The 26,763-nt window shown below is 36.2% G+C and overlaps 1 protein-coding gene across 3 annotated transcripts in view; it reads right to left on the bottom strand.

Moving 5' to 3' along the window:
* Positions 1-26,763, bottom strand: part of CNTNAP4 (contactin associated protein family member 4) — a 619,686-nt gene that overhangs the window by 51,641 nt on the left and 541,282 nt on the right. For all 3 annotated transcript variants that reach the window (XM_034940754.3, XM_003829549.7, XM_055099517.2), the window contains 3 exons: positions 22,187-22,384; positions 16,993-17,149; positions 13,365-13,492 (listed from right to left, as the gene is read on the bottom strand). In XM_034940754.3, coding sequence (XP_034796645.1) covers positions 13,365-13,492; positions 16,993-17,149; positions 22,187-22,384 — 483 coding nt within the window. The remainder of the gene's footprint in view (positions 1-13,364; positions 13,493-16,992; positions 17,150-22,186; positions 22,385-26,763) is intronic.

Below are 26,763 nucleotides of genomic sequence, written 5' to 3'. Positions count from 1 at the left end.
ATTGCACCCATGGCTCAAGCTACCATAATTTCTCAGCTGGGTTGGTGATATGGTCCCCTAAATGGTTTCCTTGCTTTGAGCTTTCCCTATTTAATCTCACTAAAACCTGAGTTAGATCATATCACTCGTCTTCTCAAAAGTCTCTAATGTTCTCCAATTTCATTCAGATTGAAAATGGATTTTCAAAATCTTTCATGATCTGACCACCAGGTTTCTCTCTCACTTCTACCACCCTCTTTCTTGCCCACTCTGCTCCAAACACTTGGACCATCTGGCTGCGCCATGAGTATACCATCTACACCCCATTTCTGTGTGGTTTATCTGGCCTTTCCCTCTGTGTAGAGTACTCTTCCAAAGGTAGACATGTGCCTTGCATTCCTGTTTTCTTCAAATCTTTATTCAAATGCCACCTTCTTCCTGAGCTTTAAATGACCATCCTATTTAAAATTACCCCACTCCTGCCTCAACTTTATTTTCTTCATAGCTCTTACCAGCTTCTACTGTACCATATATTTTAATTGATTATTGTCTCTCTCTCTCTCTCTCTCCAAGAGAATATAAGCTCCAAGAATACCGATATTTTTATCTATTTTGTTCATTGCTCTCCTGCTCTTTCCCACAAGTGGAAAGAGGGAAGAAAAGCGGAAAAACAGAGACAAGAGAAGAGGAGGAAGAAGAAAAAGAGGAAGAGAAAGAGGGCATAAAAAAGTGAAATTGAAAAAGATAAACCCAATAAGATAAAGTAAAATATAAAAGTTAAAATAAAAATGTTATAATAGAGAATTATCAAGCATAGTGGAGCTAACAAAGTTACATTATTTTATTATGTGTTGAAATGGAATTGATCCTCACTTTTTTTAATGGTTTATATGTAGTCTGCCAAATGGAAGAGAACTCTGTCAAATGAAAGAGAAATTAACCAAATCACTAGTCAATATCTTTTTCCAGTTGAAGAGTCTCACTTCTGCAAAGTTATTTATTGCCTACATGCACCTTTGATTATTTAATGCACTCTGGGCAGCTGTGATTTCTCAGACAGCTGTACTAGTCGATGCAGACAAAATGAAGAAACTAACTCCAGTGACTCAAGAATTTTTTGGAACGAGAAACTTACAGCAATCTTTTCTAACTATGAAGGCTTCAGGGTGCTTTGATTAAACATAAAATTTCAATGTAATGAATTACCTGAAAAGAAATACATGTGATAAAATGGGTTGAAAAATTCAAACGCCAAAGAGTTAAAAATACTGCCTTGCTCAGATAGAGAGACTGAGAGCAGAAATTCAGACCACATTTGCAAAAATTTTAACAACTTTTAAAATGTGTATATACCTTTTATCACATCACTTCTATTTCCAGAAAAAGTAATACCAAATGAACAACATTCAGGTACATTCTTGTTAAATTAGTGACCTTTAAGGATAATTGTTCCTTCGAGTATTCAGACAGAAAAAGCAAGTCACATACAAGGTGAAAACAACCAGTATGGCCTCAGAGTCCTTCACAGTATTCAGTGGCATAAAATAAAGGAAATCTGTCCATAGATTCCTGAGAGAAAGAAAATTTATCCAGTCTAGTTTACTTCTGAAGTGTTAAGGCAATAGGCAGACACTTTCAAGTCTGAAAGAATTCTGAAAATAAAGCATACAAGAGCCCTGTTGAGAAAATTTTTCAAAAACAAAACCTATATGCATAATGAAATACAGTCAACTAAAAAGACATTTAGAAAAGTTGTAGAAGACAAGACAACTGCATTCCTCAGCACAGACAAGTATGGGATCATATATGCAAACTACTGAAGGTTACACAGCATGCCACATAAAAATTACGCCAGTTCCTAAAGAGGTTAAATGTAGGGAAATTCTACTCCTAGGTACATACCGAAGAGAAATAAAGCCTTTGTTCCCCCCCAAAAAAAGCATACATGGATGTCCACAGAAGCCTTATCATAATATCCAAAAAGTGGATCCAGCCCAAATGTCCATGAACTGATGAGTGATTAAACAAAATGTGGTATAGCCACAGAATGGAGTATTATTTGGTCATAAAAAAGAATGAAGTGTTGATGTATTCTACAACACTGATGAACCTCCTTGACAATATGATGCTAAGTAAAAGTAGTCAGTCACAAGAGATCACATATCTTGTATTTTTATCTATATGAAATATTCAGAATATGCAAGTCTGTAGAAAAAAAAAAGCACGTTACTGGTTGCTTAGGGCTGGGATGGGGAGTGCGTGAAATGGACAGTGTCTGGAAAATGGGAGCAGGTCTACTTTGGGGGTGATAAAAATGTCCTCAAAATGATTATGGTGATGGTTGCTCAAATCTGTATAGTACATTAAAATGATTAAATATACTAAAATTGATTGAACTGTACACTTTTAAAAGGGTGAATTATAGGCTGTGAATTATATCTCAATTAAGCTGTTCCCAATAGACAATATAAAGTTAAAGCATCAGAGTTTTAGAATCCTAAGGCAACAAATATTCTCAAGCACATACAAAATCAAAAAAATGCAACCCTCAAGAATCATTCTAAAGACAAAAAAAAGGTAAAATATCAACTACCTGACAAAAAGAAATTAATCAAAATAAAAAGCTTTGGAGAATAGAACTAGTGGTTAGCCTTTAAAAGTAACAATATACTAATAAGAGCATAACTAGCAAAAACTGGGAAGGGGGAGATAAAGAAGGGGAAACAAGAAATGAGTGCTAGCTTTTCCATTTCTCACAGTAGATAAATGCTGCTTATAATTTAAAAATACATTTAATATAAAATGCAGTGACTCTACAATCTTTTAAAACGCGCATAATCTTTTTTTGTAAGTTTAGCGGGAACACTTACGTTGAATATACTTTGTTAGATATATAAATTTCATGAGCCATCTTGGCTTAAATTTGGTGTTTTCTTTCTCAATTTAAATCAATAAAGTTTTATAAATTCATTTCTCAATCTCTTTTTAAAATTATTTTGTCTAAACTGGTGATTCTCCACCTAGGGCAATTCTTTACCCAGGGGACATTTGGCAATGTTTGGAGACATTTTTGGTTGTCACATTTGGAGGAAGGATGCTACTGGCATCTCTTGGGTAGGAACCAGGGATACTGCTTAGCTCCAACAATGCACAGGACGGTCCTCAACCACCATGAGGAATTATCCAGCCCACATGTCAAGAGTGGTGAGACTGGGAAGCCCTGCACTAGAGATATCTACCAACATTTGGAATGATATTCAATTGATATTAATCATTATTTCTGAGTTATGTGATTCTTGGTGTCTTTTTTACTTGCTTTTTTGGTATTTCTATATAGCTTTAAAAAGTTATGATTTTGGCCAGGCACGGTGGCTCACGCCTGTAATCCCAGCACTTTGGGAGGCCAAGGCGGGTAGATCACAAGGTCAGGAGATCGAGACCATCCTGGCTAACATGGTGAAACCACGTCTCCACTAAAATTAGAAAAATTAGCCAGGCGTGGTGGTGGTTGCCTGTAGTCCCAGCTACTTGGGAGGCTGAGGCAGGAGAATGGCGTGAACCCAGGAGGCAGAGCTTGCAGTGAGCCGAGATCGTGCCACTGCACTCCAGCCTGGGCGACAGAGTGAGACTCCATCTCAAAAAAAAAAAAAAAAAAAATTATGATTTTGTATCAAGTCAGTCATTAATATTTAAGACAATTAACTAAAGGTATGCATATGTATAAAATTCTCCCAAAAGGATACAATGGTCCTGACAACTATCAGGGTTCCCAGTTCCAAAGTGAAAACCTTTTGAAAGTACTAAAAACAATTTTTGTTCCCTCACATTTATCAAGTTTCTTGCATATAAATTATTGGTTGGTAATAAAAAAGTGAACAAAAAAACAAAGCAAAATAGACCATAAAATAATCTATTTTCCAAGAAGTGGTAATCATTTCAGTTTAATAAAGGCACTGTATTGAGTGAAAAGTTAAAAAAATTAATATTAACTAAAATCATATTCTTATTTGAAAGTACTTTCACTATTACAACTTCAGGCATATTGATGAGAAATGGCTTAGATGGAACTAGACATTCTTCTACTATGTGATTTTTTATATCAGAATCAACAACTCAATAGAGTCTAAACTCCTTTTAGTAAAAGTATATATTTACTTATTTAATTGCTTATAGAACCAAAAATGTATTCATGTCTCTTACTAATAATTCATAAGCTGTAGGTTTCTTTACATGCATATATTAAATCATTCTCTTTATTTCATGAACTGTTATTCATTGATTATCTTTTGTGCAATAGGTAATACATTAGTTATCAGGAACACAAGAATAAATGAGGAATGTACCCTGCTCTTGAGGGGCTCAAAAATAATTAAAAGCCAGTATGAGAAAGATATCTTTGTAATATGCTAAACATGTTTTGAGAACGCAGAATGACTAGGTCATCTAGAAATCATGGTGGAAGAGTTTTAATCTGAGTGTGAAAGGGTTTGGTAAAAGAATTAGGGAGATTTTGCAGATAAGGGAGAGTGAGTGACAAGGACGTAGAGCCAGATGCCATCGTGGTCCAGGAACTCCCTTTGTGTTGCAAGATTCACTGAAGTAGCACAAAGTCTCTGCAGACGTCTTCTTGCTGTGTGTCAAGAAAGTAGGTTTAACCCTGTGTATGAATGCCTGGGCTTCTACTCTGAAACTCTGTTTCTGGTTCTGAACATACAGCAACTACAGTTAGAACACTTGGGCAGGCCCTATGTCAGCACCATTGGTCCACTTCATACCCAACCTTTGACCTAGAGCTGTGAGTCTTAAACTACCTATATAGAAAAATGTGCTTTTTTTTCCTCTTTTTATTTCAGCCACATAAAATGAGATTCCATCATTTGCAACAATATGGATGGAACTGGAGGTCATTATGTTAAGTGAAATAAGCCAGGTACAGAAAGACAAACATTGCAAGTTTTAATTTATTTGTGAGGTCTAAAAATGAAAACAATTTAACTCATGGAGACAAAGAGTAAAAGGATGATTACCAGAGGCTGGGAAAGAGAATGAGAGGCCAGTAGGAGGTGGGGATGGTTAATGGGTACAGAAAAATAGTTAGAAAGAATAAGACCTTGTATTTGATGACAAAACATGGTGACTACAGTCAATAATAATGTAATTGTACATTTTAAAATAACAAAAATAGTATAATTAGATTATTTGTAACACAAAGGATAAATGCTTAAAGGGGTGAATACCCAATTTTCCATGATGTGATTATTACACATTGCATGCCTGTGACAAAATGTCTCATGTATCCCATAAATATATACATCTATTATGTACCCACGAAAATTTTACATTTTTAAAATTAAAAATTAAAAATGTAAATTGCTAGAAAAGTGAATGGGAAAAGCAAAGGTATACAAAATACTAACTCCAGTCCATTTTTTATTACTATTATGTCCAACAGACATAAATTACTCTGTCCAAATGGCAGAAGTCATTCTGAAATACTCTATATTTTTGTACTAGCCTCCTCACAGAATGGTAGCAAAGAACGTGCAGACCAGTACCAGCCTGTGAACCGCACTGGCTGGGGGCAGCACTACATGGAGTGGTCCATGGACCGGCAGGAGCATGTGGAAGCCTGTTAGCAATTCTCATACCCAGGCAGGTGGGGTGGCTCATGCCTGTAGTCCTAGCACTGTGGGAGGCCGAGATGGGCATATCATTTGAGGTGTGGGGTTCGAGGCCAGCCTGGCCAACATGATGAAACCCTGTCTCTACTAAAAACACAAAAATTAACTGGTCCTGGTGGCACACGCCTGTAATCCCAGCTACTTGGGAGGCTGAGGCAGGAGAATCACTTGAACGCAGGAGGCGGAGTTTGCAATGAGCCAACCGCACTCCAGCCGGGGCAACAGAGGGCAATTCTGTCAAAAAAAAAAAAGGAACGGAAGAGAAGCGGAAGGGGAGGGAAGAAGGGAAGGGAAGGGAGGAAGGGAGGAAAGAAGGAAAGAAGGAAATGAGGAAGGGAGGAAGGGAGGGAGGGAGATAAAGAAAGATTCTCCTACCCACACCCCCTGAATCACAGTCTCTGGGATAAGGAGCGGAAATCTGTGCTACAACAAGCTCTCCAAGTAATTTTTATACATGCTAAAGTGGAGGAACCGTTGGTCTAAAAGACTTTGGATGGTTCCTCAAAAATAAATACGTTCCCACTGCTCTTGGCAGGCTGATTACGTAGGAAATATATAGGTGACTCCTCCTACTAATGCCTTTTCTGCTAACTGGTAAACCCAGATGTTTCCCCTTGATTCTTTCCTTTGACTCTTTTTCTAAAGTCAATATAAGTTAGAAACATATTCAGCACGATTCCAGAAATGTGCTGGAGAATTGGAGAATATCCGTGTTACTGAAATCTTTACTGTTCCATGAATTTACTTCTAGTGGTCGGTTGTTTCTCTGTTTGTTTTGATGACCCAATTTTGTTTTGTAAGAGACAAGGTCTCACTCTGTTGCACAGGCTGTAGTGCAGTGGTGCAATCATAGCTCACTGCAGCCTCGAGCTCCCAGTCTCAAGCAATCCTCCCACCTTGACCTCCTATAGCCCTGGGATTATAGGTTTGAGCCACTGCACTCAGCCTCCAATTCTTAAAATTAAGCAAGTATAGCTATGCAAACTGTTATTAACGTTTTTGTTTTGTTTTTCAGTCAGATGTGTTGAATAAGACATCATTTATTATTTATTAAAATATATTAATAAATTATGGTAATTTATATAGAGTACAATTCAGCCTGTTTTTGTGTGTAGCTCTAGAAGTTGAAAAGGACCTGAAACCATAAAAACACCACCACCCTCAAGATATGGAACATTTTGTTCACCTGACAAAGTTTTCTTGTACCCCTGTGTAAAATTCCTCTCACCTCAAAGTTCTTGCAGCAGAGATCCTTTTTCTGTTCCTATGGTTTTGACTTTTCCAGAATATCTTAGAAACTGAATCATTCAAAGCATGTAGGCTTTTTAGTCTGGCTTCTTTCACTTAGAGTAATGCAGTTGAGATTCATCTATGTTGTTTCACGTTATCAATAGTCTATTTTTTAATAGTTTAGTAGTATTCCACTGTGTATTGTGGGTACACCACAGTAAAATGGAACGTGTATCCTTTCACTAGTTGATAAACATTTGAGTGGTTTTCATTTTTAGGGGACTATGGAATAAAGCCAATAATAATAACAACAAAAAACTGACTATATGCATATGGATTTTCCTCTTTTCTTGGATAAAATCCTAAGATGGGGATTGCTGGGTCATATGGTAAATGTGGGTTTAACATTATAAGAAACCAAATTCTTTTCCAAAGCAGTGTGTACCATTTTGCATCTGTAGTGCAATGTACCAGAGTTCTAGTTGCTCTAAATCATTACTAGCACTTGTTATATTTTGGGGATTTTTTGTTATTATTATTTGTTAAATGTTAACAGTTACATATTGGTATCACATTGTGGTACTAGTTTGCATTCTCCTAATAAACTAATGATGCTAAGGATCTTTAATGTGCTTATTTAAATCCATATTTTTTCTGTGACGTGTATGTGCAAATCTTTTGCCCATTTGTAAATTGATTTTTCCAATATTATTGCACCACCAGAGAGTTACTTTTATATTCTGGGTATTAGCCTCTATAAAACATGTATTTTGCAAATATTTTCACCCAGTCTGTAGCTTTTCTTTTCAATTTCTCGACAGTGTCATTTTAAAGGCAGAAGCTTTTTAGTGAAACCCAATTTATTATTATTTTTATTCTATGAATTGTACTTTTAGTGTTGTATCTAAGAAATCTATGCCCAACCCAAGGCCACTAAGATTTTCCCTTATATTTTCTTAGAGCAGTGTTATAGTTTGTGGTTTTAGATTTAAGTTTATGATTAATCTTGAGTTAATTTTTGTATATGCTTTGAAGCATGAATTGACACTCTTTTTTTTTTCATTCTGCTTTTCTTTTTCAATTGGATTCGAATTGTTCCAGATCTGTTTCTTGAAAAATTCTATCCTTTCGTCATTGAGTTCCCCTGGTAGCTTTGTAAAAAGTCAAGCAACCATGTATACATGGGTCGATTTTTGGGCTCTCTATTCTATTCCATTCATGTATTTGTCTATTGTAATGTCAATATCACACTTCCTTGAATATCTGTTAGTTTTACAGTAAGTCTTATAATCTGGTAGTGTATCTCAAACTTTGTTTATATTTTTCAAAACATTTTTGCTATTCTACTTTCTTTGCATTTCAATATACATTTAAAGATAAGCTTTCCAATTTCTACTCCCCTCCCAAAAAAGAGATTGCTGGATTTTAATTGGGATTGTTTTCAGTCTATATATAAATTTGGGAAAAATTGACATCTTATCAAATCTTTTAATTCATAAATTTTTAAATATAATTTTCTTAATTTTTTCTTAATAATTTGTTAAAGTTACACCAAAATATTTTATGTTGTTGGTGCTAGTATAAAAATGGTACTTTTAAAATATCATTTATAATTTTTTTATCACTAGCATATAGAAATATAATTTACTTTTGGAAACCATCATTCTCAGCAAACTATCGCAAAGACAAAAAACCAAACATCACATGTTCTCACTCATAGGTGGGAATTAAACAATCAGAACACTTGGACACAGGAAGGGGGACATCACACACCAGGGCCTATTGTGGGGTGGAGGGAGGGGGGAGGGATAGCATTAGGAGATATACCTAATGTAAATGATGAGTTAATGGGTAAAGCACACCAACATGGCACATGTATATGTATGTAACAAACCTGAACATTGTGCACATGTACATGTATGTAACAAACCTGCACATTGTGCACATGTACCCTAGAACTTAAAGTATAATAATAAAAATATATATATAATTAACTTTTGAATATTGACCTTGAATCCTGTGACTTTGCTAAACTCACTTTTTAAAAATATAATTTGAGATTTTCTACCTAGAAAGTCATGTTACCTATAAATAGACATTTTATTTAATTCATTCTCACTTAAGGTTGGTGCAAAAATAATTGCAGTTTTTGCCACTTCTTTTAATGGCAACCTGATTTGCCATTAAAATCAGGTTGATTAACTTTTGCTGCAACTTAATAAACGCCTTGAATTCCTCTCCTTGACTTATTACATGTGCTAGGACCATGAGTAATAGATTGAATAGGAGTAGTGAGAGCAGACATTCTTGCCTTTATCCTGAACTTAAAGGGAAAGTAGTTATATCCTTGACTATTCAAAGTATGACATAGCTATCAGATTTTCACAGATGTCCTTTATGCCATGGAGGAAGTTCTCTTATTTCCTAGTTTACTAGTTGATTTCTGATATCAACAATAATAGCAGCAGTAAAATGAAACTGAAAACAAAACAAAAAGAAAGCTTTGAAAAAAGACAACATAAATAAATTGGGGTAACCTCATAACCGGTACTAGTAGGTCCAACAGTCATGTTTTATTTGTCCTGCTTTCCCACAACTTCACCTTCTTTCCTAGAAAAACATGGCTGATCTACATTTTTCAATATCTCTCGTTTGTGTGAGAAAATGAAAATATTACTTTTTTCATTCTCACTTTTTTTCTGTTAAAAAAAAAAGTGTTAATCTCCTGTCTCAATGAATGACACTAATGGCTTTATTCAAATCAGAAAGCTGGAGATCATCCCCAAGGCTTTAACTCTCAATCTTACATCTAAATCATATCGAATTTACCTCGTAGTTGATCCCCCTTTTAAAGCTCCATGCCAATCATTGCCTAGTTCAAGCTCTCATCTTTTCCTTGTCTTACATCAGAGGTCACTTTACTGATCTTTAGATTTATAACTGATCGTCAGGCTTTCAATTGAATCATGAGAATTAAGTTATTTCTCAGTCTTAAATTATTCAATGTGTAGTCCTGATGCCTTCAAAGTAATCTCCATGCAGCTTTTCTCTACTTATAAGGCCTACCATGCATGATCCTCTATCTGTTAGTCCTACATCTGTCCAATGAGCCTCACTTGGAAATGAAAAAAAAAAAAAAAGTACCTATGGCTTTGTAACTTAAGTGGTACAGATTTCCCATATGGAAAAAAGGAGTATTCGTTGTTCTGAAGCCACTGCTCATCTAACTGAGAAAATAAAGAATGCTTCATGCAGAAGATAGTCCTTAGTCCTTAGTCCTTCATGCAGAAAATAACCTCACGTGAAGATGAACCTCAACGCTAAAAATAGATACAGGAGGCAAGAAGACCAATCACTTGATTACTGTTTAATTAATAAGTCAGAGATTAATTAGCGGGTCTCTAAATACTTGAAACTATTTGTAAATTCTTAGTGCTAATGTAGTAGCTCCCCTCTGTATTCCCATGATCACAGTAGTTCAAAGCTCTAGTTTCTCAACCTCAGTACTACTGACATTTGGGGCCAGATAATTCTTCTCTGTGGAGAGCCGTCTCACGCATTGTAGGATGTTTAGCAGCAACCCTGACCTCTCCCTACATGCCAGTAGCATCCCGCTCCCCAACAATGTGATAACCAACAATGTCTCCGAACACTGCCAAATGTCCACTGCAGGGCAAGATTGCCTTGGATGGAGAATCACTGCTCTAAGTGGAATGATGTTGTGTGCTTAAAATGATGACAGGAAGTCTGGGAGAAAGAAAGTCTAAGGGAGAGAGTTGGTAGGGACCTCACTTAAAACATACAAATACGCAGGGGTTTTGGCTAATGAAATAAGGAAGGCAGAGGAAGCCAGCCTGGGTCCCTGCAGGGTTAAGATCAGAGCAAGCAGTGAAAGGTACACGTGATGTATAAAACAACTTCTCTGCAGCCATGAAAAATCGTTAAACTCTCCTGGATGCATCCGAAGTTTACAACCTCATCTCTTTGCACATAATTTTTCTTCCCATGAAATATCCTATGTCATCTTCATGGGATTGTGTAAGGCTCACTGGTAGAACAGGAAGTAGAGGTGATACATATCAGAGATGGTGAGTATAATGGTAAACAGTATTTACAATGTATATATAATTTTTAAAGGCCAGTATCATCTTTGCTTTTTAACTAAGCAACTTCTGCTCTGTGTCTCCATAAATCCACTGAATTATCAGATTCCCTCTTATTCTGTTGTGCCCCTAGCATAAAATTTTATTTTAAGGTGTGGTGTTACTGTAAACAAATATTTCATCTATTTCCATTTTAAGTTCTGGAAATACTCAACGCATACATATTTAATGCACTAGTCTCTAACCTAACTCTTTTCAGAGAGGTTAATAATCTATAAATGAATACATATGCTCATTTCATTCCCTGATCAAAGAAAATATATATATATAAAACATATATATGTATATATGGAACATAAATATAGTTGAACTATATTTGAACTTTAAAATTCTGGTTTAAAGTGTAAATGCATTGCATATGCAAAACAGCGTGTACCACTGGTTTAAAGTAAATGCACACAGACACACACACACACAAACTGGAAAAAAAAAAAAAAGAGATTTACAGTTGAAATATATTTGGGGTTAAAATGACATGATTCCATTGACATTCTAATTTCATCCCAGGCCTAACAGTAGGAAATTCACACGCATTATTAATAACTGTGTTTAGCACTGAGGCTTTCCTATGTGGGTAACAGCAATTAGAAATTCAGGAATGCTGGAATGTGCTCATGAACTAATCAAGTTGAGATGCCCAGTGGTTTCTTTCTCTTAGAACCTTAACAAGGTTTGCCATCATAGCTTTGTACTTCATAGGAGTACTTATTTGTTGACTGACTGAAAGAGTATTTCAGACCGTACTTAAAAATGTTCACAATACAGCCCCCGCCCAGCCAGCCGCCCCGTCCGGGAGGGAGGTGGGGGGCAGCCCCTGCCCGGCCGCCGCCCCATCTGGGAGGTGGGGGGCACCTCTGCCCAGCCACCCCATCTGGGAAGTGAGGAGCCCCTCTGCCCCACCGCCACCCCGTCAGGGAGGTGTACCCAACAGCTCATTGAGAACGGGCCATGATGACGATGGCGGTTTTGTCGAATAGAAAAGGGGGAAATGTGGGGAAAAGAAAGAGAGATCAGATTGTTACTGTGTCTGTGTAGAAAGAAGTAGACATAGGAAACTCCATTTTGTTCTATACTAAGAAAAATTCTTCTGCCTTGGGATCCTGTTGATCTGTCACCTTAGCCCCAACCCTGTGCTCTCTGAAACATGTGCTGTGTCCACTCAGGGTTAAATGGATTAAGTGCGGTGGAAGATGTGCTTTGTTAAACAGATGATTGAAGGCAGCATGCTCGTGAAGAGTCATCACCACTCCCTAATCTCAAGTACCCAGGGACACAAACACTGCGGAAGGCGGCAGGGCCCTCTGCCTAGGAAAACCAGAGAACTTTGTTCACATGTTTATCTGCTGACCTTCCCTCCACTATTGTCCTATGACCCTGCCAAATCCCCCTCTCCGAGAAACACCCAAGAATGATCAATAAATACTAAAAAAATTAAAAAAATAAAAAATAAAAAAATAAAAAGAACTTGGAGTTTTAGCTGGAAAATGAGCTCTATAGAAATAAACAGCGTTGTAATAAATTAGTAGGAAGTCTGGCTGAATTACCAAATCTAGTAGCCTTACTGAGGGCAGTGATAGGCCTTTTCCATTCTTAACTGGTCAGTGTCATATTGAGGTCTACAGTCTCAATTAAACAGGGGTATAGTGGCTGGAGAACATTCAGAGGTGAGTGACTGGAGGTATGAACGGACTTTAATCATGTCACGTGAAGAATGGTTGAAGGAAATAAATGTGTCTACTCTGAAGATTATTCCAAGGCTCATGATAGTAGCCTTCAGATAGTTAAAGAGTTTTTCTAATTAAAAAAATTGTGCAGGAGGCTGAGGCAGGAGAATGGCGTGAATCCGGGAGGCAGAGCTTGCAGTGAGCCAACATCGCGCCACTGCAATCCAGCCTGAGCAACAGAGCGAGACTCTGTCTCAAAAAAAAAAAAAAAAAAAAAATTGTGGTAAAAGATACATAAAATTTGAAATTTTAACCATTTAAGTGTACTTACAGTTCAATTGCATTATGTCCATTCACACTGTTGTGTAACCATCACTAAAACTCATCTTTTCATCTCCCAAATCTCTGTACTCATTAAACTGTAACTTCCCATTCTTTCCCGTCCCCAGTCCCTGGAAACCACCATTCTACTTTCTGTCTATGAATTTGACTACTAAAGGCACCTCATGTATGTGGAATCAAAAAAAAAATGTTCACAATAGAAGTCTGATTAGTTATTATATGATAGAAACATGATGCTTAAGTGATGGTACTTTAAGTCATGGTTCTTTTCTCAAATACGGTTTCAACACATTGTAACCACTTACTGTCTCCCCGGCAGAGCAGAGGCCCCAGTTTATAAGCTGCTTCTGAATGCAGTCGGCCTGTGTCTGTAATCACGATCTTAGTTACTGGAAGATGTTCTTTATAGGCAAGCAATCCAGTGTCATTGGTCCTAAAAAACAATAGCAACAACAAAATTCTTAAGAACTTTTAATAGTCCTTATTGCATTGCAAAACCAAGATGTTCTGAACTAAATTTGCACCTACAAAAGAGTAAGGATCCAGTCACTCATCGGAGCACATAAAAACAGAATGACATTTGATTTATTTACTATTATTATTATTTTGAGACAGGGTCTCACTCTGTCTCCCAGGCTGGAATGCAGTAGCACAATTTTGGCTCAATGCAACCTCCTCTTTCTGGGTTAAATCCATTCTTGTGCCTCAGCCTCCCAAGTAGCTGAGATTACAGATGTGTACCACCACACCCAGCTAACTTTTTTATTTTTTGGTAGAGTCAGGGTTTTGCCATGTTGGCCAGGCTGGTCTTGAACTCCTGGCCTCAAGTGATCCACTTGCCTCAGCCTCCCAAAGTGCAGGGATTACAGGTGTGAGCCACTGGGCCTGGCCAAAACATAATGACATTTAAATGTCTCTTGTAGAAAATATGTAATAGAGAATATAAAATATAGCATATGTTAAAAATAGAACACAGTTGGAGATTTTTTAATTCAATGGACAATTTTCTACCTTTTTACTGGAATTGGTTAATACATTAACATTTAGTGTAATGATTGATACTGCAGTTTGAGGTCTACCATTTTGCTATTTCTTTTGTTTCCCCCATATGATTTCTTTTTTATTTTTTGAAATGTTGTAGCATTTTATTTTATTTTATTATACTTTAAGTTCTAGGATACATGTGCAGAACATGCAGGTTTGTTACTCAGGTATACACGGGCCATGGTAGTTTGCTGCACCCATCAACCCATCATCTACATTAGGTATTTTTCCCAATGCTATCCCTCCCCTATCCCCCCACTCCCCAACAGGCCCCAGTGTGTGATGTTCGCCCCCGTGTCCATATGTTCTCATTGTTCAACTCCCCCTTATGAGTGAGAACATGCGGTGTTTGGTTTTCTGTTCCTCTGTTATTTTGCTGAGAATGATGGTTTCCAGCTTCATCCATGTCTCCACAAAGGACATGAACTCATCCTTTTTTACGGCTGCCCCCCATATGATTTCTTGTACTTCCATTTTCCTTTGCTGCCTCCTCTTGGTTTATTCCATATTTTTTGTATTTCATTTTATTTTCTTTACTCACATTTTAGCTATATTTATTGTATTTCAATGTTTGCTTTACAGATTACAAAGTAAATTCTTAATTTATCACAGTCTATTTAGACATTATGTTTTTTAACAATGTGAAATGTCAGAAGCTTGCTAAGACATAATTCATTTAACGCTGCTCCCCTCCACACACATATTCTTTTATCTATTGTTATAATATATTGTAAATCCATATGTTATAAACTTTATAATAAAAGTAAACAGTGAATTTAATTTTTTAATTAAGAAAATAATTTAAACACTGGCTTTTATATTTACCAACATATTTGCAATTTCCAGTGCTTTTCACTTCTTCCTGAAGATCTGAGTTTTCATCCATTATTTCTCTTTAGCCTGAAGAATTTCTATTAGAATTTGTTATTTCAGATGCTCTTTTCTATTCTAAAATTTACCTTTGGTTCCATATTACAGTTCTCACTTATCTACTTAAAATGCCCTTTGTTTACACATTGTGATTATTTTTACCTTTAAGTCTTCAAATATTTTTATAATAGTTGCTGTAAAGTTTCTTTCTGCCAATTCAAACATCAGTACCCCAAGGTTGGTTTGTAATAACTGCTCTTAATTTCTTGACTTTAGATGAAAATGTACTCTTTTTTGAATATTCAGTAAATGTTATAACATGCTGGATATCATGGATACATTGTAAAGATTCCAGAATCTTTTGTTATTCTTTAAAGATTTCATTTTTGTTTTCATAGGCAGTTAAATCACAGCCTTATCACAATAAATTGCCATTGCTTGGTTTGATAGTTCATTAGGTGGAGCCTGTGTGAATTTTGCTTAATTTTCAATCCTATCTCTATATCTGGGATATTGTCTTTGCTGTAAACACATGGGCAGTTTCTGCCAACATTTGGTTATTTTCTGCTTATTTCAAGTAGTTGTTTTTATAACATTTTTTTCCTGGATTTACAACAATTATCTGAGAAGGGCTAGCTCTATGCAAGTTACTTCACCATTAGCGGAATTTAATACAAGAAGTTTTATAATCTTATTTTTAAAAGTCATTTTTAATTAGCAATATGTTATGGAGGCATTGGAGAGTTATTGATGATTAGGTAATTTTTATTGTTGTTAAGCATTACTACTAGCATTTTATTAACATTTTAAAATACAGTATTACTGTGTAGGTATTTTTTTGTGAAGGTAGTGATAAGAAAAGGGTGCCTTCCAAAGGGAGTAGAAATTTGAAAAATGAGAGTTTAAGTAAGAGAGACAATATTCTTCATACCAAACATGTAACACTAAAAGTAAGTGCAATTCTAAAAGAAATACACGCGCACACACACACACACACACACAACATAATCTTGATGTTTGATATAACATAATCTGTTGTATGATATAATCTTGATGTATGATATAACATAATCTTGATGTTTCCCAACTAAATGAAATATTAGTTTCCCAACTAAATGATGTTTAGTTGATGTGATGGGATTTAGTTGATGTTTCCTAACTAAATGAAATATTATCTAATTCAAATTATGACCTACATTAACAGATTTATCACTGTAATCAGTATGCATTGTGTAACAAAATCACTCATATTACATCCAGATTGACTATGAATATTTGTTAAAAATAAGCCTTCTGTACAGGTCTAGTTGCTTAGCATTGTAACATATACGTTATGCTGAAATGTAAATATAAACATTTAAAATATTTTCACTTTACAAATAATAAATAAGAGCAGTATACATGCCAACTCTAGTCTCAAATACTATCAATGTCTTTTTTAAACTTTTCAGACAAAGAACACATGCATAAGATTCTTCTCTCCTTAGAGGAATATTTTAAATTCGATTTTAAAATTCCTAAAATGTTACAGATCTATTTTTTCAAAATATAATCCACAGAACATTAGTTCTTTGTGGTATGATTTGTCTTTTTAAAAATATAAAACAATTGCATGTTAAAATAATTGTAGTAAATTCTAAGTTGATAATTTTAAAGCTTTTATAGGTAGACTATTGAAGAAATGTGCTTTGGCTGTAAACATATTTTTAAGATAATAGAATACCTACTTATATATAGTTTTAAAAGGAACAATAATTAATTCCCCATGTAACAGGTGTCTCTGTTTGATTATAAAATTAAAATATACATGACTTATGGTCCATTACAGAAAATAACTCAAAAAGGCATTGACTTAATACTAAGGATTATATTGACTATACCATGTTTCATTAAAACAAACCTTTATTTAATTACTTCATTGCACTAACTTGTTCAGTATCTGGCTAGCTATACATACTTTGAGTGATTAATTTTTTTAAATGAACTTTTTCTTGCATAAAGAAATCATATGGAAATCACCATTCATTCCGGTCAGCATCACAATTGCAGTAATACTGAGAATCAATGCAGTTTCCCTCTAATCCACAAGTACATTTTTGAAGATCAGGCGAAGAACCTCCCCAGTAGGTTTGCGTTTCATTGGTTCTTCCTACCCACCAACTCAGAGGGGTTCCATCTGAAAGAAAAACGTGAAAAATGTGACATCTGTTTTATGTTCCACCACCTTCTCTCCCAATATAATTCCTTTTCTTCCAAAATCATTAAAAAGAATAAAAGGAGAAAAGGAGAAAGATTGATTGGATTTAAGGATATGCAAAACAGTATGATTGCTGGCATTTCCTTAAGAAAACTTTTTTTATAAAAAAAGTTATTATTTAGGCTTAAATGACCAATACATTTGTTTTTCGGTAGAAAGCAAACCAGCAGTTCCTATTTAATTTAGGCATGATAGTAAAAAATGAATTGAGAGCAGCTCACATATGCAATTTCTTTAAAAATAATTTTGAAACAAGTTAGCATCAAAATATAAATCATAGTAATTAACATACCAAAGCAAAATTGATTTGAAATCATGAAATGCCCATTAAAGTATTATGGAATGTTATGTAAAGTCCCTGATTTATCTCAATAAATTTATTCTCTAAAAATATCCTAGCTGTTAAAAAACGTTAGGCATGATTTGGCACTCCCTTGTCATGATTTAAGATTTATTTGGAAGTATGTATTTTATCTTCCATTTAATGGCTTGGCTATTTATTTGAAGACTACAGAAATAACACTGAAAAATCTTCATGCTGGAAGCGAATATTACACTCAATGGAAGTTTCCCTCAGCCAAATGCATCTCTTCCTACGATAAATGTTCAGCTACCAGCTCCTTCTCAGAGTTAAGACTAAACACGATGCCAAGTAACTAGAGCAAGGAACAGACAGAACATCTAGGAAAGGATTTTCAGAGAAGGACGTGAAACATGTAGCCAATCTATCAGGGAAAAAAAAAAGTATGGAGGAACAATTTTAGTCATCTGAGAATCAGGGCATGAGAAGAATGTAAGCAACATAGAATCAGTCAATTTCTCAAAGGTGCTTGACCATTTTTCTGGCGACTTTCAAACCTTCAAGTTGTCACCATTAGCCCTACTGAGAATCTGGGATTTTTACTAATTTCTCCCTTGCTTATAAATGCCAATGCTCATTTTAACTTACTATTAGATAGCCCCATGCTAATGCTGACAAGCTCTCTCCCAGGGTTACTATACATGCCAGTCTGGCCACGTCAAAACAAAAACAAAAAACCAGCAAAGAGTTATTAGAAGCTGTGTTATGCATAAACGCATTAATATGAAGAATCTTCATCTTTTTTTAATTACATGATTAGCCCTTCACCAGAAGGTGAAAATTGCTTGAAATACTTAATAAATATATTTCAATATACTGCTTAAAACATTATGTTTTCATAGATTAAAAAGAAAAATAGTTATTCTTAAATACTGAGCCATATTCCCACATCTAAATTTCATGTCTTCCCTATAAAATAGAAATCACTGAATGTTTTTTAAGGTATCAGACTTTGGTTCAATCCAAGACTTTAAAAAAAAAATACTAAGGAATTTAAATAAGTAAAGGAATGAATTTTTAAAATCCTGAGAAATAAAAATTAAAGGTAAAAAATACCCGTGGATATGGTAGAACATTCCACCTCCCATAATTAATATCCTAAATGACTTGAGCATTCCCATTGATCACCCTTCCTGTGTGCTGAGTCACAGATCCTCAGCAGCAGAAAACATATTTTCATACACATTTCACCTTATTCATTCACATATGGCATCATTATCACTTGACACTAAATCACCAAGATCTGAAACTCCAAATATAGCTTGTCTGAAAACAACTTCCTGTTCTACCCCATTATATTTCTTATTGTGACCTCAGAATCCAATTGTTCTGTCTCTTTTAACTCTCTCCACTTCAAATCTATTCCACACGAATCATGAGGTCACCAATCTGAGAAAAACTTCTGTATTTAGTCATGTTCCATGCCTTTCTAGATCCCCTCTTCCATGCCTTTCTGGAGTTGACTTTCTAAAACCGGTTATTGAGCCTGAAAGACCAGGGAAGCATTAAAAAAAAAAAAAAGTGTGCAGGCACAACTGGCCTTAAAGGTGGGGATTCCTTCACATTCTGTGTCAATCCCTGTATTAGTCTGCCTTCATGCTGCTAATAAAGACATACCTGAGACTGGGTAATTTATAAAGAAAAGAGGTTTGATGGACTCATAGTTCCACATGGCTGGGGAGGCCTCAAAATCATGGCAGAAGGCAAGGAAGGGCAAAGCCACATCTTACATGGTGGCAAGCAAGATAGCTTGTGCAGAAGAACTCTCATTTATAAAACCATAAGATCTCATGAGACTTATTCACTGCCATGAGAACAGTATGGAGGAAACTGCCCCCATGATTCAATTATCTCCATCTGGCCCCGCCCTTGACACGTGAGGATTATTACAATTCAAGGTGAGATTTGGGTGGGGACACAGCCAAACCATATCAAGCCCCTTTACTCTGTGTGGTGTTTGCTCAACACTCTCTCAGGGATTTTGCTTTCTGGTTCTGTTACAGCTTGACTTCTCTGTCAACTTTGATAACCATCCTTCTTTTGTATTTTCTTACATTTTATTTTTCAGCTTCGCAGTAAAATTGACAAATAAAAATTGTACACATTTAAGGTGTGCAAAGCAATGTTTTGATATACACTGTGAAATGATTACCACAATCACACTAATTAACATACCCACCACTTCACATAGCTACTTTATATTTTTATGGTGAGAATACCAAAATCGACTCTCTTAGCAGATTTCAAGTATACAATACATTGTTGTTAACTATAGTAATCATTCTGTATACTACGTCTCCAGAATATATTCATCTTACAACTGCAAATTTGTACCCTTTGACCAACATCTCCACACCAGCCCCCTTCCCTAGAAATCACTCTTTTACTCTGTTTCTATGAGTTAAACTTTTTTAGATTCCATATATAAGTGGGATCATGAAGTATTTGTCTTTCTGTTTCTGACTTATTTCACTCAGCATAATATCCTTCAGTATCTTGAAGAGATGTTTTCACTCCCATGTTCATTGCAGCTTTATTCACAATAGCCAAGATACGGGAAAACCTAAGTGTCCACTGATGAATGGATAAAGAAAATGTGACACACACACACACAATGGGATATCATTCAGCCTTAAGCAGAAGGAAGTCCTGCCATTTGTGACAACATGGATGAAGATGAAGGGCATTATACTAAACAGAATAAGCCGAACACTGAAAGACATATACTGCATGACCTCCTTTTATCTCTCTTTTCCACATAAATGACCTGAGTTCATTTTGTTCCACAGCGTTCATTTACTCTTCCATAATTACCATTCTTCTTCTTAGAATACCCTTCCAGATTTGCTTATCTGTTTTTTTATTCTAAGATGAATATTCACCAACAATGAACAACCCATTACAAACTAAACTGTGTATGTTCACGATGGCCACAATGCCCTGGAGAGCTGGAAATGAGGGGGGCTCATGCCATGCACTTTGTACGTGCTATGCCACCCAATCATCACTGCAACCCTGTGAGGCTGGTATCATTGGCCCCATTTTGGAGAAAAGAAAACAAAGACTGAGATTCATTAACCATTCGTCCATTTCATGAATCAAGGTTTCATCTATCTATGTTCTGGATGCACCTAGCCAATGAGAAATACACCCACACCTCCAGCTGTAAATCCTATGCTGTTTGCACTACAACTGTCTGATCCTCATTTGCACACAGAATTGAGGTTCCAGGAGGAGGTAAGTTTGGTGTGGGTTCCAGAAAGATGGGATTGGAGGGGTAGAGGCCAAATGAAAACATTCTAAAAAAGGAAAACGAGGAGGAGAAAGAGGAGAAGAAGGGCAAGGGGGCAGTCAGTCACAGGGGAGAAAATAATCTGATTTTTAGTGGGTGGAGAATAAATAGAGAGAGACTTAATCGGAAATGCAGGGTTCAAATGTCAGAATGACAGTTCAGCGTTTTTGCATGATCTCTATGACATAAGCTATTTCTATATGAAACAAATTTCTTTTTAAATTTTTGTCATTCTCTCTGAAACTCCAGCCCTTCTTAGGACAAGCAGGAGTGAAAATGAAAGAAGTAGTGTTATTGTACAGACGTCTTAGAATTTTATCTAATATGTAAAGAAAAATACACCTCAATGCCACTGCTACAAAATATGTGTTTGAGGGTGGCACGAGGGTTGTATAAGCAGGGTGGACACAGAATACGCAATTCCAGGATCCAGCAGAAGAGGCTGTGTTGGACAGACAAACAACAGAAAGGCGGTAGATCTTCTTAAATAGAACTGTGTTTCTTAAAAGTGGGGGCAGCATTTCTTAAAGGTTAATTTTCTTCATAGAGACTAATATTTTGGATTTTGCATTGGATGGTTAGAAGATGTGAAGAGATGACAAGCTAGGAGGCCAGCTGGAAAGCTCTTGCAGTGACTTCAAGAATTAGCTCATTAAGGCTTACTGTAAGGCAGATGTGGTGGAAACAGAGGCTCTGACATAATGAGATGCCCTAAAGAAAGAAAATATAAGACCAAAACCAGAACTCAGGAGCAGACTGGTTATTCACAGCAGAATCAAATAAAGAGTCAAGATGGTTTTCTGATTCCTCCTTGAACTAGTGAATCAACTGTGTCTCTGGCAGCCTTTTCTAATTTTCCATTATACCCAGAGGCTGTCAACAATCCATGAGAAAGAGGCACGTAGAATACTCACTTTCAGAAAACTAAGTCGTATTTTTATTAGCTGTTTTCCATGATAAAATAAACCTTATGTGTCACTTGCCCTTTATCAGGGATAAACACTGTGCATTCACTGAGTATCAGAAGGAGGCCTTTGCTGTACAGTTATCCAATTAATGCCAGGAAGAGAGTTTAAAAGCAATCAAGGCTTTGAATAAAGCTCAGTGTAAATTGACCTTGTTCTTTTCTTCAGGCAGAAGCACCTTTGTGACTTCCAGACTGTGACATGTTTACTAAGTATGTGAGATCATATACCCTCAGTGGCTAGACACCACCACTTTGCAGAATTAAAATTCTCAAGAGCTAGTTGAGTAAGTGCATGATGTGATGTGTGCAACAAGACAGACACCATGGTTTACTTACCTTGCTTATTGACCAGCCGTGACTTCTTGCAGTAATAAGTAAACTCCTGTTCACAGTGCTCTGCACGGTTAATAGCGGCCTGAAGTTGCTCCATGCTGGCCACATACTCGAAAAACCCAGCATATGGGTTCTCTGGATTAGTATTTCTGACTCTTGTTAAGTCAGAGCCGTTGTGCTGTATGATGGTCCATGCAGTTTCTTGTATGCAGAAATGGGGGGAGAAAGAGAGGAGACCATCACTAGTCTGCAAAAGTTAAAATAAATAAAGAAAATCAAAATCACCTTTTATCTGAGTCGAATTTTTCTAGTCATCAAACTTCCCTGAGAGGTAGAATCAACACAAATGGATTCTCGGAATTTTTAAGTTATGGTAAGTGATTATTTTTCCTGAAATCTATACTATTGCCATGCATTTACAGTAATTTTATTTAATATTTTCATATAATTTAGCCACACAATATTTATGATGAAAAATATTAAGAAATCTGATTATTTTTTGTGATGTATTTTATTTCATTGAAATTGATATTCCATCTTTTTAAAGATGCATCATTATTTTATTTCTCTGCAAGAAAGGAAAAATGCTGCCTACTATAACTACAAAACATTATTCATCAACACACCCAAAATCCAGTGATATCACAATATTTTAAAAAATGTATATTAGAATTCAAGAAATAATTTATATTACATAATGTAAGCAGCCCCTTTTCTACTCTTAACAACTATTCATGGTATCAGCAAAAATAAAGTCAAAATTTTGTAACCCTCTATATTCCTCTCCTTAATCAACATTTAATTATGAGTGTGCATCTTTTTAAAATTAAATTTGAAATACTCATTTTGATATCATGTGATCTGGACAGTTAGGCAGTTCAATAGGAAGTTACTCTTTTGAATTGAATGCATCTGACACAGCATCTCAACTAATACAAAAGTAAAATATCTTTGAGTATCTACTAGAGTTATCACTATTGGTGCCTGAATGTCTGTAAACATTTCCATCATACTGATTATCAAAATTTCTTAGATGAAATAAAAATCTCACAATGTTTGTAACAGATGATAGGCATGTGATATCTGCCCTTCAACTTTACCAGCAACAGACTTTATACTATATTTTCTGTGATATATGCAGACACAAGAACAGATAAATCAAAAAGCCTCTGATTTAATAGACAAAAAACAGAGTGAAAGTTGTCAAAACTCTACTACATATGTGCTGTTAAGTCACATAACTCTTCTGTAATACAGAGGAATATCCCAAATTGGAGAAAAATAGTAATAGTAGGCAAAACTTTCCCCTCTCTTTTTAGCTAAGACATTCACATGGATCAACAATCCAAATAAGGAGGTATACTTTGAAAATTTCATTCCCATTCCTTTCCCAGTCATCTGAGTTTCGATTAGAGAGGCAGGCTAAATGAGGCTGGACTAACTTCACAGAATTACTGCCTTCCACGTGTGGATTATTATTTTTCTGTGAAACAATAGCTGTTATTTTTGTATTTCCCCCTTGCATTTCAGTTCACCCTTCAACAGTAGAATGCTCTCAAACAGAACTTAATCTACCAGCCAATGAAATTACGGGTAGCCAGCAGTATAATGTCGAAGTCAATTCAGAGATCTGAGTTGCAGATCTGGCATGGATCTTGTGCCCTTAGGCAAGTCAGGTAAAATCTGAGCCTCCATTTCCAAATTTGGAAATTAAATTGGCAGAACGAGGTCTGAAATTCTGTAATTTCAGCCAACTCAACCTTGGCTATCGGAAGTTTAAGGTTATTATTAACTAGACAAATCTGACAGCCTAGCCACTGTTGGACTCTGTTTCTTTTGTTCAAAAAAACTATTCACCTTTTCTTGTGGTAAATCAATGGCATGCAAGAAGAAGCTAGCTACCAAGCAAGGCGGACAATATACCTGCTTGAAGCCTTTGTCTCTTTCCCTTCTGGATCACACTGAGTGAGACTTCCCTGTAGTTTAGCATCCACTGGGTCACAATTAACACCTGATTCTAAAGGTATTTAAAGGTGTTGCAAGAGATTCAAGGCCATAGTGCATGGCAACCATTAAAGAGTAGCTCATAAAAACGTTTCCTTTTGAAATTCTAAAATATTTCAATATTATGATAGTCCCTGTAAGTGATTTTATTCTCTAATAAAAAGCACTACAAGGTATGATGTTAAACAGACGCCACACTTATCAGGCCATCTAGATTTCCAGGGCAGAACAGACACAATGAAATTGTCACAATAGATTTTGAGCAACGGAGATAGGTGCCTTAAAAGCCAGGTTCCAAACCTCATGTGCTTCATTAATCTGGAAATCTCTGAAAAGTCTCAAATTAGAGCCTCTTTACTGTTCTTTCAGACATGATTGAGTGATCCGTAGTTTCTACAAACACCTATTTAGGAATAAGAGTGGTAAAAGACATGCACTTCATCACAATTTGTAATTCAATACTTTGTGGTTGACTTTACTGGTCTTTCCTACCAGTCTGTAAGCTCTATGAGCATAGCAATAGTTTGTGATCTGGTAACAATCATATCTCCAGCACACAGCACAAGGCTTGATACAAAATGTAGAAGACATTTGTTGAAGAAATGAGGGAATAAACAAATGAATGAATAAAAACAACACATTGTCTACATTAGAGCACAACCTCCTAGGTTATCTGATTCAGATGCTGCGGTGGCTCTGACATGTTTGTTGCTTTGAGCTGTTATATAATTCTATACATTGTAGATAACTAATAGAATTGCTAAATAATGTTAAATCTGAAACTGTGATGGGCCCTGAGATGTTACCCCACTTGCAAGTTAAGGAGTTATCTTGCCAATACACAGATTATATCTATCTGTTTATGATCTATCTACTACCTACCTACCTGTCTAATCTATACTAACAGACACAGAGGACCTCTGAATCAGGGACCATTCGCTCATAGAGAATCTCATCAGCATCAATCTCTCATACCTCAATTTCCCACCTGCAGATGCAGTGAGTGCTAGATAGAGCTGTGCCTGCCGGACTTGGCACCACAAGAGGAGGTTCACAAAATTATGAGGCTTGGACTTACAGAGGGTGCCTGGCACACTCTCTCCTCCTTCCCTCCATACAGTGATAGAGAGACTTTGGCTCTGGAATGTCACAAATTTTCTTTAGAGGAGAGAAGGTACAGTCCTTAGGTTTTTATTACTCTTAGAAAATAAGCAAATGCATCTGGGGGAGATAAGCCTTTAAATCTCTTCAGAGCAATTCTCTATCTCTAACTTCCAAGATGCATTTAATCATCCTTTAACGTAGGTTGCCAGACTTTTTTTTTGTCTTTGTCTAGAAATACAGGCACTGTTTCCTTACAACAAATAATTCTTGTCTTGTCTGTAGACAAGCAACTTCTACCTGGTTGAGGTTCTAGTGACTTCCCTCCTCCACCATGGATGAATCCAGTGTTGCCTCCGTATGCACATTTGTTTCTGTGTTCCTAATGTGTAGATACATCTTTTCTTTGGATTCTCCTTTGAACTGGTTGTAATATCTTTCCAATTTCTTCATTAATAATGCATTTTAAAAATCTTTAAAACTTCTTAACTTTTATTTTCATATCTGTATGAGAATCATGATTTTACTTTATTACCAATTATCTTTTACTAAATGCAAAAAGAGTGGTAGGGTAAGGAGACAGGGAAATGAATAAGAGATGGCTGAAATAGGCAGAAAATCTCCATTGAATGGTAGTTTGGGTCTACTCACGTCTCCCCCTGAAGAGATTTCAATATTTGTAAATAAAGCAACTGAGTAATTAAGAACTGGATTTACCTTAGGCTGGCTGCTATTTTTTAGTGTGATAACAGTGCAAAGTGAAAACATGCTGTTTAAGCAATACACTTGCAAAGCTTGTGTTGCTTCACGCTGAACAGCTGAAGGTGATAGATGTGATAAAGACCCTAAGAGCAGGTAGAAAGTGCTGTCTTAAGGAAAGCAGAGGAGACAGGAGGGGAGACAGCCAGCCTTCTGGAGCAAAGCTTGATGTAAATAAGACTGCATTTGAATAACGCACAGTTATGTATTAACCCTCATAGCTGTTAAGAAGGCCTTTATTATTGAAATCTCTAAAGTAAAAATAATTATGCTATTGTAAGTCTTATGCTCTCCAGCTTTCTCCTGAAATGGTCTCAGGAGCTCCTATCTCAGAATCACCTGGGGTACTTGTTAGTAATGCAGAGACCCAGGCCTTGTGTTCCAAACTTACTGAGTCAGGGAAACTAAACCCAGGAGTCTCAGTAATGGGGCCATGAGAAGGGGTGAGTTTAACCCATAGAGTTTTCACTTTTAGAAAAACTTGAAAGTCTCTGTTCTGGCACTCATCAATTTCTCCCCTCTGGAACAATCATCCTTACGGTGCAATATGTGATAACGGGAAACTTCTTGAACATAAAACAATTTCATTATAGAAAAAGCAATGAAGCCTGGGCACAGTGGCTCATGCCTGCAATCCCAGAACTTTGGGAGGCTGAGGCAGGCAGATCACCTAAGGTCGGGAGTTCGAGACCAGCCCGACCAACATGGAGAAACCC

This window comes from Pan paniscus, chromosome 18 (assembly GCF_029289425.2).
Source record: "Pan paniscus chromosome 18, NHGRI_mPanPan1-v2.0_pri, whole genome shotgun sequence".
NCBI lineage: Eukaryota > Metazoa > Chordata > Mammalia > Primates > Hominidae > Pan > Pan paniscus.
This window is presented reverse-complemented; position numbering and strand designations above follow the sequence as displayed.